The sequence below is a fragment of the Thermobia domestica genome, chromosome 16 (genome assembly GCF_964235325.1).
Source record: "Thermobia domestica chromosome 16, izTheDome1.hap1.1, whole genome shotgun sequence".
NCBI classification, from domain to species: Eukaryota; Metazoa; Arthropoda; class Insecta; order Zygentoma; family Lepismatidae; genus Thermobia; species Thermobia domestica.
In genome coordinates, this window is record NC_137469.1 from 185,868,835 (window position 1) to 185,882,436 (window position 13,602).

Here is a 13,602-nt window from a genome sequence, read left to right on the forward strand (position 1 = left end):
GTGGTGCTGTTCTAATTTTTTACAACCGATGCTATCTCTCTCTCTCTCTCTCTCTCTCTCTCTCTCTATATATATATATATATATATATATATATATATAGCGAGAGAAAGAGAAAGAGAGAGAGAGAGAGAGAGAGAGAGATGAATAGGTAGACAGGTATAAATTTCTTAGTAAACGAAGAAACAAACAAACCATACAAGATAGACAAAAGCAAATTTTTTACTGGATATAAGTTAGAAGTAGAGACCTACACAACTTCCTAATACAAGCTGGTGTGACGAAATTAGGTAGCACTGCGAATATCTTGAGTACGATTTGTCCAAGGTAGATCGGTGTCAAAAAGTATTGGAAAGACAATGCAGCAATGGATCATCAATTGTTGATAATGGTATATATTCGTTAATATAAATAAGCAACACCACTACACTCATGTATACCCAGTTCTCACTCTTGATATCTGAGCATTATTGGTTGATAAGAAATAAAGGCTTATATTTTGTTCTGAGAGATCGTATGGTTAACCTGTAGATGTAAGAATTTCTGAAAACAAAGATACACTAAAATTTACTGTTCCTGGATATAACTGGGTAAAATTTATTGTTATGTCTAAGTAGAATAGACGGTTCTGCGAACTGGAAATATTTTAGCAACCGGTTCTAGCGAACCCGTGCAAATCGGTTGAATAGCACCACTGAGTATCAGTAAATTGAGATTAGTCTGTTTTGAGAAAGTAGTTAGTTGTTTAATTTATAAAAGTAACAGCAAGCATTTAAGTGAAAATTATGTTAGCTCAATTATAGTACAAATGATTAAACAACCAATGACAATCAAGATGAGACACGAGCTTTCTCAAAAGAAACGTACAAATCACTTATAATAGGACAAATGCATTTTCTACAACACTAGGCTTAAGATACCATTTCAAGAAATGTGGTAGGTCGCTTTATACAACCGTTTAGCTTTCAAGACAAGACCCAAACAAAATTTTAATATCAAGACGAGATTTTTTTCAAACAAACTTGCACGAAATAAGCCACAATACAAATAGGAAAAATTTCTACATGAAGCTTTTGCACAATTCACACTTCTATTAACACACTCCTATAAAAGTAGAAGTGCACATATTATACAATACAAGTGCAAAGTGTGTGATTCGAGACAAGACGAAAAAAAAAAAAAAAAAAACTTTTGAAGCGAGTCAAGACAAAGTCTACGACTAATCATTATTTCTCGATTAGGACAAAGCATAACAATTCTAAGATCAATACACTATGTGTAATCATACCATACGCAAACACACTCTCGCTTGTATTCTGTTCATACACCAAAGTCGCCGTTTTTTTTTATCTATAAGAGAAGGTTGTTATAATTAATCAGTAAATTAAGTATCCAGCTCCTGTATATTAACAAAATAACAATTCGTATAGTTTCCTGCATATCTATAACATGTGCGACTAAGTCGCTCAACATGTCTGATTCCTTTAACGCTTTTAAAACGTATGACTCCAATTTATTCGGAATCTACGTATCGCTATAAATACAAAATAAATAAGAAAAAGATATTCGTAATCCGCGCTGGCTAATTATCAGATAAATAAAGATATCATTACTTTAATAATTTAATACAATCATTCAATAATTCTTCCCTCTCTTCTTCTTCTTCTTCTTCTTACATCAAGATCCATGTTGATTAATAAACCAAGTCCTCATATATTTACAATGAATGAATGTAGTCTTGATCTCAAATATCGCAATCGACAAATGTAATTTGGTTGTATATACTCTGGCTGAAAACTGTCACTGTCTGCTGATCTTGATCCCAGCCGTGGGTTTTTATTTATTGTTAGGCGGCCTTGGGCTATGACCTCTATTGCACTTCATTTGTTATAAGTTATTATATGCATTACATATTCTTGATCAATGTTCTATGCTGTTCTGTTCTGTCCCGTAAAATCCTTGGAATTAGTTGGTTGAGTAGCACCAGCATTATTTGATGACACTAAAAGATAATCGTAATAAGATGATTGTTGATTAATTATAACTGCTTATATATGTATATAAATAATATTTTTATTTACGGATAATGTGAAACTATAGACAGTGAAGGTATATGAAATTCTTGTTTCTATGAGACTTTCGCTATGTACTTTATTAGGCTATATATATATATATATATATATATATATATATATATATATATATATATATATATATATATATGTATATATATATATATACGGTGTTCCAAAAATGGTGCCCTCGAACAACAGAGCGCTATTATTCAGGTCAAAATGTAGCGAAAATGCTATATAATGATATACCATCAGGGCCTCCTTCATCCGCTATGAGAAATCAAAATTTCACTGTGTGGCAACGTCCATGTTAACTTTGAATTATTATCATTGGCCCGCGAATCCATTAAGCAATTGCCGATTGTTACTCTAAAAAGTGGTGCAAGTGTCAACGTCTGTTGACTTTAACTGCCATCTGGAAAAAATATATAAATAACTGTTTGATTGATTGGTAGATCTTCTCTGATGTTCTTTATCTCCGACGTTGCCAAATAGTTGATTTCACGTCTCCCGACGAGGACCGAAAATGTAAAATTATATATATTTTTCGGTTTATTTTGATTTGTAGAATAATCCACTGTAGACCGTGGGCACTATTTTTAGAACACCCGATATATATAATAGAAATGTCACCACAGTGAATGTATGTGATTCAAGTGAAACTTTCTCTACAATACATACATCGAGCCAATAATTCTAGTGTCAGCAGAATATAATTAACAAAATAAACGAGAGGATAAAAGTAATAATTTATGTATCAAGTAAGTAGGTAAGCTACGGTATTTTTATGAGTATATTTAATTATACCCGAGTAGTATGGCCGTGATAATGCCTCTTGCTGCCGCTAAAGGCAGCATGCTATCTTTCCTTCGATATTTATAGGTTTTAATAACAACACTTGATGTACTTATAATTAATAATGAACAAGAATGATAATATGTACTGAAATACAATTGATCTAGTTTTCGCGTAATTACAATAAAATAACCTAATTTCACGTCGTTATAATAAGATGTCATATTCTAACACGATTTTCATTGGTTATTTACTACTATTAGAGCCTTGTACTTTCTTAATTGAGAAAGTATTGATATCAACCTCATTTTTATATAAAAAACGATTTTTAGTCCTTCGTATTTATGAGATGAATACAACAGCAAGACACAGAAAACGAAACACGTCTGTGTAGTGGGAGAAGTGACGAATAGATCGAGCAAAGTTTGAAGGCCATGAAGTAACAAATGCAACCTTGGCAGCCGTTCAAGCACACGTAGTTTCACTTTCGCATAAGGCAACATGGAAGTGACACACGAAGAATAGTACAGAAATTCTGTTGACTATCTTGCAAATATCAACATTGCGTGTGTGCACCATCCTCCATATAACCCTGATTTAGCCCCTTCTGATTTATTTCTTTCCCAACTTTGAATAAATACGTCCAGGGACAGCGTTCCACACCTTCGGGGACAGTGGTGGAAACTGCGGAGGCGATTTTGAACGATCTGTTCAAACATGGCTTCCAGCATGTCTTTGATGACTGGCGGAAACGTTGGGACAAGTGCATTGCATGTAATGGGGACTATTTTAAAAAAGACCATCAACATTTGGAGGATTAGTACAGGTAATTATGTTTTATTCATTTATGATAATTCTTTATCGATCAGCTCTCGTATCTAGGATCCAGAATAACAGACCAAAACCATATCCACGAAGAAATTAAATATCAACTGAAAGCAGAGAATTCGTGTTATTATTCAGTGCAGAATCTTTTCCCTTCGCGAATCTTGTCGACAAATTTGAGGCCTTAAATATGTAAAACCATAATTATCTCTGTTGTACTGTATGGTTGCGAAACATCGTCCCTTACGTTAAGGGACGAACGCAACCTGAAACTATTTGAAAATAAAATCCTTGGGCGAATATTCATACTCAGTCGGACGGGAATGGGGAAAATAGAAATATAGAGTAGAAACTGAATCCAGTTCGCTAAGAACAAAAGTTAATGGAGAGGTTTTGTGAGTGCATCATTAACCCTCTGATTTCGTAGCTCATACATTTTTTTTTTAAATATATGCAATGAAGTTTCTTAAGTTGGTGTTTTCATGAATTTGTGATGAGCCTTAAACACAGTTTTTTGTTTGAATATGTTCTGAAGTCTTAAGGAAGATCTACAAAGCAATCCCATATACAATATGAGAGTAGAATACGGTATAGTGCTGGAACATAATTGATTGTAGAGATTAAGTATCGGGACTAGCATTTAACAAAAAAAAAATAACTTTCATTCTTCATTTTTGATTTTCACTTTCAAGTGACAAAAGAAAAGAAGAAAGTATGGTGACCTGAAAATATCGAATTCGAGATTTCAACGAATTGATACGATTCATGACCGATAGATACACATTTCATAGATAGAATTACAATTTTTTTTGTAATTCTCCATTGGTGTTCTCCGAATTTTCTTTCTAATTCTAAAATTAAAGATAATTTACTGAATCTGAAAATAAAAATGTGCGATTTACTGTAAAACGATTTTATTTGTATTTCAAAAGCCAATATTTCATTAACAACTTCATACTTACACGAGAAAACTTGAGCTCAAAATCGGGGCAACCTAGAACTAATTGTATAAAAGGTATTTTTTATTGTTTCTACTCCTATTGAGTGTCCCGAATAACATATCAAAAGTCTACCAAAATATAACTACGGGAAAGCCCCATTTTGGGCCGCCATCTTCGATATTTTCATAAACTGTTTTGATATCGAGCTAGAGACTTGGTTCTTGTCCCAAATCGAAGCTAATAAACAATACAATCACCAAAATGTACAATTGGTATAATTGTATGCAGAGTTATTTAAATATGGTTACTTAGGCTGAAAACGTTGTTGCTTATGAAATCCTCAGAGATACTGGAAAACACCCCGAAATGAAATTAATAGATCCCAGTCTTACCTTTCCATCGACATCAAAACTGTTTACATATGTCAGAAAGTAAGGGAGCTACGTAGTTTTATGTGATACAGGGTGTTGTATCTTGAGTCACTCACATATGCAATTCAGGTGCTGTGGTTAGACACCGAAACAAGAAGGAAGTTGGCAGAAACAACAAATGACATTTTGGATCGCTGAAAAAAAAAAAAAAGGTAACTAACTCCGCTTCCATAAGGAGGACCCGAAATTTTCAAGGTTGTTTATGCAGGAAACGCAGTGAAGCATATGGTGTCGGCCAAAGCTATTCGTGGCCATATACTGTTGTTATCAGTCCTTAATACTATTCTAGCTAAGGAAGCAATAAGTACACAACGTAAAAACAATGATAGAACCATAGAACAATTAACATTTGAACGACTTCTGAAAGAAGAAATGATGGCTTCCGAAATACCTAATAACATAATCAGCGTTCTCTACAAGAAAATACAGGATATAGAACGGAACTGAAAATCAGGAGAACTGCTGCGCTGTGGATGGTGTACAATGAAACGGTGGATAACCTGAAATCATTTATTGAAGCTGAAAGAAAAGGCAATTGGGAAATGCATTTGCATACGATAAATGGAATGATTCCTTTTTCGTAGCATGTGGCCATAATTCTTATGCATGTTTAGCATGAATATACTTACAAAGCATGTTAGAATTTGAAGATGTGGCTCCAAACGTACACGTAGCTTTCATGAGTGAACGAACATATTGTGAGGCGGAGTAATTTTGGGCCGGACTCTCCACGAATTTGATAATTGGGTGCTAATGAAGAAGCATTAGCAAAGTGGATGACACAAGAGCAGATGCTCGTATGGGTAATGTCGCGACCCATTTCTGCACTATTCGACCAGGGGATGCAAGAGTTTGCTGTGATTCAACAGACGATGACTGAGCAACATATAACTCTGACAAAATCCTGCATGAAGAGGGACAACGCCGACGCACAAAGAATTATGGAATTTGTGAAACAATTCAGCGTTTTCCTTCCTGACCAAAATCTAAGAAACGTAATTACAGGTATCACATATTCTCGAGAAACAAATCCTGAAATGGCTGGTGATGTAAGTAGCAGAATTCTTGTTGATATGAACGATAAATTGGTTACACAATTTTCATTCAAGAGAAACAAAATGGTAAAGCCAATGAGGGCGAAGGATAAGACATTTTACATAGAATCACAACTGCTTTTTGATTTGAAACACGTTCTCCATTACGAGCTATGTACACTCATGTCCAAAATGATTGTCGCATATCTATAACTGTCTATTTGTAACAATATAATTTGATAATGATGTTGCAGGGCAATTTTAATACTGATACTATGTGTATAATCGGGAAATGTATATTTGTGGTAAATTTCATAGGAAAAGAATTACAAATACGAAAATTAGGATAAGTAAAACAAAATGTTGCTAAATGGACAAGAAAGTTTTATTTTCGTTTTATTGTTCTTATTTACTGCTCTTTTGACATGAAATTTACCACATACATGTCTTTGCCGATTATACACATACTAACATTATAAGAATTACCAGGCGAATTCGTTATCAAATTATATTCCTAGAACAACATATTTATAGATATGCGACAATAATTTTGGACATGAGTGTACATATCCAGCTTCAATATTTGACTCATATGGACTTATGGGAAATTCTGGAAAGACGGAGCTTAGAAAGAACTGGCGCGGCCAATGCAAGGCAACCCCACTTAACCCTACAATACCAAGAATTCTGTGCTAGGTCCTTGATGGTGAGTGGTTACTTCACCGATATCCTTGGAGTAAGCACCAAACATTTGAAGCATTCTTCCTTTCATATGTACAGTATGTTAAGTCAAAGTTCATTCAAACAACTATTATATTTCATACCTACCAAGGAGAACACTTATCAACAAAATCTGAGGCTCACTGAAAACGCAATGCGTCTCAGTCGACAATTCTCGCCATCACCAAGTACATATTCTTAAGCAACAAAGAGAACAAGCAAACTTTTGTAACACTGTAGGCTGAGAAGTTTACGGAAGTTGGGTATGGTATCAAACATACTCCTAGTGACCCAGATACCCTGATTGTAAAACAAACTATTAAAAGATCGCAAGAGTGTCCGACAGCAGTTGTTGGTGAAGATACTGACCTTCTAGTCCTGTTAATTCACATTCCGACAACAAACTCAATGATGACTTCCTGTGTCCTGAACAAAAGAAAAGTTCCAAAAGTGAGATGGTCTAGGGCAATGAAACAAACACTGGATGATTCAGTGTGCTCACACATACTCTTCGCTGATGCACTACTGGGATGTGACACTACAGTCAAACCATATGGGTTAGGGAAACAGGATTCCATTGTACTCTTGCGGAAAAACGAGTGTTTCCGAGAGCAGGCCACAATCTTCAGAACCGCAGCGAGAACACAAGAATATATCAAGACATATAGTAATAAAGCTATGGCGTATCTATATGGAGATCGAATTGGTCAAACTCTCAATGACATTGGTTATCAGAAGTTTATCTCCTAAACAGTTAAATCGACAGCTCAAGTGACACCCGAAGTACTGCCGTCTATTGTAGATGCCTGCTCCTATCAGTCTCTACGTGTATATCTTCAGGTTCGGGCCTGGCTTTTCAATGACCTCGATCCGCTCCAATGGGGTTCGTAACTCCGAAATGGACATCTGTCATCAGTGAAGATAGCCCAACTCCCCGCACCTGGCAGGTGTTGAAGTTCATAAAATGTGGTTGCTCTAGAACTCTGTGTTCTATCTTGCAATGTAACTGCCGTAAGTGCTCAAGTGCCTGCTCTGAGTGCCATGGAATCGCATGCCATAATGTAACAGAAGCGACAGAAGTGGAACAGGAAAGCGATGATGACTAATTCTGGAGCCAATGTTTCAGATGCTGCTTCGTGAATTTTGATTGAAGAAAGATATTTCAGCTTGATTGTTCTTCTTCCTTTTCGATCATGATACATTATAAAAAGAGTGTATATTATTCTTCCTGGTGATTACTGAGTTACTTTTGTAATTTTTGGTTCATTTCAAAGCAATCATGAAATTGGTTTGTTCATTGTACTTCTAAGTTAAACAAGAAAGCTGTCTTGTTCATCTGTACTTGTTGTAATAACTTTGTATGCTAAGAAAAAATATTCAATATATAAATTGTTCATTAATAGTGATAATTTTGAGTCCTTCATAAACGTATGTTATCATTGGACTAGTCAGTTTCGTAGCGCAATATTCTTTTTACAAGAGTAGTGATAACAATTTTTACATGTTTTTCGCATTTTGTGTTATACAAAATGAAAAAAAATAACATCATTATGTCATGTAAGTTTTCTACATGATGTTTGTGCTAAATAACGTAAATAAAACATATGTAATTACACATGTAATTGGAATTTATTGAAAATTCATGTTTATCTCTTCCATCTATAGTTTATGTCTTCGGCACCAACTTGATGAAAATCGGAATTATGGAAGCGGAGTTATAGTTACTTTTTTTTACCGAGCGATTCAAAATGTCATTTGTTGTTTATGCCAACTTCCTTCTTGTTTTGATGTCTAACCATAGCACCTGAATTGCGTATGTGAGTGACTCAAAATACAACACCCTGTATCACATAAAACTACGTACAGAGATAGGCAAACACTTTTGGTGTCGATAAAGAGGTAAGACTGGGATCTATTAATTTCATTTCGGGGTGTTTTCCAGCATCTCTGAGGATTTCATAGATATTAGCTATGAAAATTACAAAATAAGACCAACTGAACAACGCTTTCAGCCTAACAGTAATCACATTTAAATAATTCTGCATACAATTATACCAATTGTACATTATGATGATTGTATTGTTTATTAGCTTCGATTTGGGACAAGAACCAAGTCTCTAGCTCGATTCATTACGAAGATATTACAAGAAAAGTTTATCAAAATAGTTTATAAAAATATCGAAGATGGCGGCTTTCCTGTAGTCAGATTTTGGTAGACGTCTGATATGCTATTCGGGACACTCAATAGGACTAGAAACAATAAAAAATACCTTTTATTACAATTATTTCTAGGTTCAACCGCAATTTTACTCGCTTGATTGTGGTATAAGTTATTTCCCTGGGAAAATTAGACAAGTGGTAAAGGGGGAGGGGGTTCGGATGATTTTTTTAAAAAAACGACTCAGGCGAGTTTGATCACTTTTCATAAATGAAAATTTCATTAATAACCTGACAGTACAGCGTAACTCGTTTGTTGTTTAAAAAAAAAAAAACTATGAAAAGTAGTTAATTGTTGTGTTTTTCTTTTTTAAATGATTTTGTGAAGAACAACTCAGGCAATTTTGTTGCTCGCTTGCAGTGTCGAGGGTTCATCACTGTACAAGATATATTTATATTTTTCAGAACGTAATAAAAAAAAATGCAGAACATACAGGTTGTATCAAAAAGGAACTTACAACTTCGAAGACTTATATTGATTTATTAATTTATCTTATAGACATGATTTTTTTTAAAGCAAAATACATTAAGTTTTAACTCATGTAGTAGACTAGTTCACAAACAAACCACCGCAAGCACTAGCGGAAGTTGGAGCAAAGATGGCTGCATTTACTGGTCCCGAGCGTGCTAGCTGTATGTTTTGGTTCGAAGAATCCAAGTCTGCGACAACTATGCAAATAATTTTCGTACAAAGTATGGTAAAGATCCTCCCAGTAAACCTATTCTTCATCAGTGGCATAAGTGTTTTATTGAAACTGGATGTTCGGTAAGACACAACAAATCTTCAGGTCGTCCCAGTACGTCTGAAGACGTTGTAGAGCAAGTGATACTTCAGATGAGATGAGATGCCCCATCAACAATGGAAGCCATATTGAACCTCTTTAGGTATAAGGTAAAAAGCTTGATGTATTTTGTTACAAAATGACACCAAAATCAGGTCTATAAACTTAATAAATAAATCAATATCAGTGTTCAAAGTTGTGAGGTCCATTTGATACACCCTGTATTTTGGTGTATGTTTGTTACAAGAAATCACTTACGCATTTTAGAGGTCATACACATTTTTTTCTTCTAAAAAAGTAATCTTAATGGCAAACACGTACTTTAAATATTTATAATGCAGTAAGAGACTGTCTCAAATTATTGTTGGAGGCACTTTCTCATTTCTGTTGGACGATATTTCGTTAGAGAAAGTGGAGACAAGGCGAACATGTAATTGAATTTTCGTTTTCACCAATATTGTTTATATGTAGAAAGCGTAAGATCAAAATAGACGCAGTATTTAACATCACTCACAGTGAGGAATGTTTTAACCAATTTATGTGTTGGATTTTTACTTCTGAGTCGAACGTAACTCATACCATACCATTTTACAGGAAGTCTTACTTACGCCTCTTTGTATATATTTACAGGATATTGTACTTTGTAGAAAAGAAGAAAGGAGAGACCATAATGGAGATTAAATCTTCCGAAAATACTCAAGAATCAGTGGATAATTTGTCAGTTAGGAGTAATGCTCGTGAACCTGACAACATTTCAACTCATTCTGAGAAAGATTTTAATATTGTATCTGAGGTAGATATTATTAAGGATTCAAAGAAAAGTTCTACAGCTTCGATAGAAGATATTCGAAAGCTTAGTATCGAGAAAAAATAAAAGATATTCATGCACGTTCATGATATTCAAATATGATAAATGATATTCATAAATGATAGATTTTATTTTTGTGGCAATTATTTTGGGATATAGAAACGAAGCATTATGTATGCTAGACTGTTGAAGAATTATAAAAGTTGTTTTAAATATTTATTTAAATGTAAATTTTATGGCTTATGCACAGTTTTGTTGAATATTTATTGGCGAAATTTATTTGGAATTTTAATGTTGGTATAAACTCTAAATAAGTGAACATAATATGAAATTAATTGTCATTCGTGAAGTGAATATCATTCCGTTATGATCTGCTGTAATTTAATGAGGGAACGTTCTTTTAATATCTTAATCACGTAAATAATATAAAGTTGTTTTATTGATATATATCTATATCTATATCTATCTATGTGTCTATCTATCTATCTATAGATGTATATAGATATAGATACAGCCTACTGTTGAAGTGTGACTTGCCTACATATATGTTTGGAATCTGGTTTTATTAGCCCTGAATATGGTTAGCATATTTACGCCTAGATAATTGCTTCTTTAGAAACTGATTAAGAAACTTGATAGCAGATTTGATGCAATACATAGAATATGAACACGACAATTTTTTAAATTTCTTTTCTATTGATGTTCTTACTTTTTAAACAACTTTTACGAAAAAAAAAATTTTCAGAAGCAACTGTCCCCTCAATCCTCTACATTTAGAGAATTAACTAGCGGAAGTGAACAGTCTTCTGAAGGAAATAAAAATTTATGCAAATATTTGAAAAAAAAATGTTTAACAATTTTTCAGGTTTGAAGGCAATTTTGAAGCAAATCTTATTTTACGGAATCTGTAAACCAAATTAGTTACAAGATTTGAGTTGTGTAACATTAGAAATTTTTGTTTTAATAATTAATGTACTAGAGTATATACTTATGTATTAAAATTAAAACAAGTCGTAACAGTTTCAATAACTTAACGTTATCTTGATCAGACGTTAAGTAGCAGATTTCGGCAGTTACTTTCTCTAGTAAATATGTGGGATCCTCAGTGGAGTAGTCACGAGAGATGCTTATATGCTAACTGGTATTAACTTTATAGAATGGTATAGTCGATATAGTTTAATTGGATTGCTAAACAGGTAAAGGGGGCTCTCTGGAAGTAAAACTCTATTGAAAGGGAATTACAATACCTTTGACAGGCTTACTTTGAGATAAAGTCGTGAGACTTCTGAAAGATTCCTTCCCTTAAGGAATTTATTTAAAACAATCTTTTTATTTTGTATTTAAAATTTTCTCCGTTGATCTAATTCTTGTTACGTATTGCGTCCAAAGAAATTTCCTGGACCAGGCTGCCATTGCAGCTACAGAATGATGTTCCCTTAGGGGACCACGCTGCTACCATTACCTTAATCTGATGTTTGAACGTAGTATCCAAACACGCGAACAAAGTATATTTCTATGAAAGGTACTAAGTAGTACATTATTTACTCAGCACTCAGAAAATTGAAAGGAAGCAGATATATCTTGAAGAATCTGCTTTGTACAGGTTTTCGTTGATATGCACACTAAACAATATTGAAGAGTAGTTTATAATTTTAATAGTTGACTTATTGGTGTATGCGTAGTTTTCAAAATGAGCGAACGTAAAGAAATTTCTTTGGAAACACTGATGCAAGCTATCAATAATCCTTCTTTGCAAACAAACGAGAAAGTTGAAAATTTAGGTAAGAAAGTGGAAAAAAACAATGAAGAATTCCAAACGCAGGTGGTAATACTTTAGAGGAAACGTTGATGGAACATAGAAAAAAAATCGGAAGAAATCGAGGGTAGGGTAAATAAGAAGGTTTAAGACAAGTAGAAGTAATGATAGAAGAGAAAATAAAGTAGGAGGTAAATAAAATTTGGTTAGATTCTGAAAAGAAATACGAAGAAATTATTTCCCAATTTCAACCTCTGTTAGACGCGCACAAAAAGAAGGTAATATAAGTTAATCAAACTGTAGATCATCTCCAAATAGAAAGTTTTTCAATGAAGAGTAGTTATTAGTGTGTTCTAGGAAAATTAAATGAAGTTCTTCAAATTCAAGAAAGTTATCAGTGTGGCGGGCCGGCGGATGCGTTTGCGTAGATCGGCACCTACACAAGAGAGTTTAGTAATTAACCAAAATACTCCTAATTGGCCAACAAAGTTTATGCAAATCACCAATTATAGCTCGAGCGGCAAAGTTATAAACTGGAGCAGGAACTCATCTAGCAACCAATCTGAAGATCTTAGTTTTACAAGGTAGCGTTGGCCTCAGCCAAGACTTCTAATAAAAAGGATGGAGTTTGTTATCTCGACAAAAACTTTATAGTTACCAACCCTTTGGGATATCACTTGAAAACAAAACTCTGAAGTACAGTTCCTTGCAGTAAGCCTGCAGTTTATTGGTCCTACTGATATTACAATTCCGCGAGTCGGGGCGTTAAGTGTAACTAAGTGTCTTTAGAAAATGTTTGTAATAAACTTACTTAACAGGTTCCAATCTCTAAATACTTTCACAGAGAATAACTCACTCACAAATAAAACAAAACTTCACAAGACGGGGAGGGCACGAGTCAGTCCTAGTAGAAGGTTAAGGTGCATAGGTGTAACTTTAATCTCCCGGTGTGTTTAAGGCCAGCTAGGCAATGAACCTATGGTCTGTTTAGACACACGTCAAATAGGAGAGTTTACCAGAGAAGGTTAGGTGTACAGGTATAACTATTTGATTTACCGGTGTGTTTAAGGCCAGCTAGGCAATGAACCTAGAGTCTGTATAAACACACATCAAATACGGGAGTAACAGAACTTTAACCGTCAACTTCCTAAGCTCGCCAACAATTTCTGGGCGCATAGATCCCGGCTGGAGGTAAGGTTGCAGAAGCAGATTGCCAAGTT

The 13,602-nt window shown here is 34.3% G+C and overlaps 1 protein-coding gene across 2 annotated transcripts in view; it reads left to right on the forward strand.

Moving 5' to 3' along the window:
• Positions 1–12,335, forward strand: part of LOC145673560 (putative peptidoglycan muropeptide transporter SLC46) — a 256,012-nt gene extending 243,677 nt beyond the window's left edge. For both annotated transcript variants that reach the window (XM_081743383.1, XM_081743381.1), the window contains exon 6: positions 10,449–12,335. In XM_081743383.1, coding sequence (XP_081599509.1) covers positions 10,449–10,692 — 244 coding nt within the window. In that variant the 3' untranslated portion in view covers positions 10,693–12,335. The remainder of the gene's footprint in view (positions 1–10,448) is intronic.
• The last annotated feature ends 1,267 nt before the right edge of the window (positions 12,336–13,602 follow it).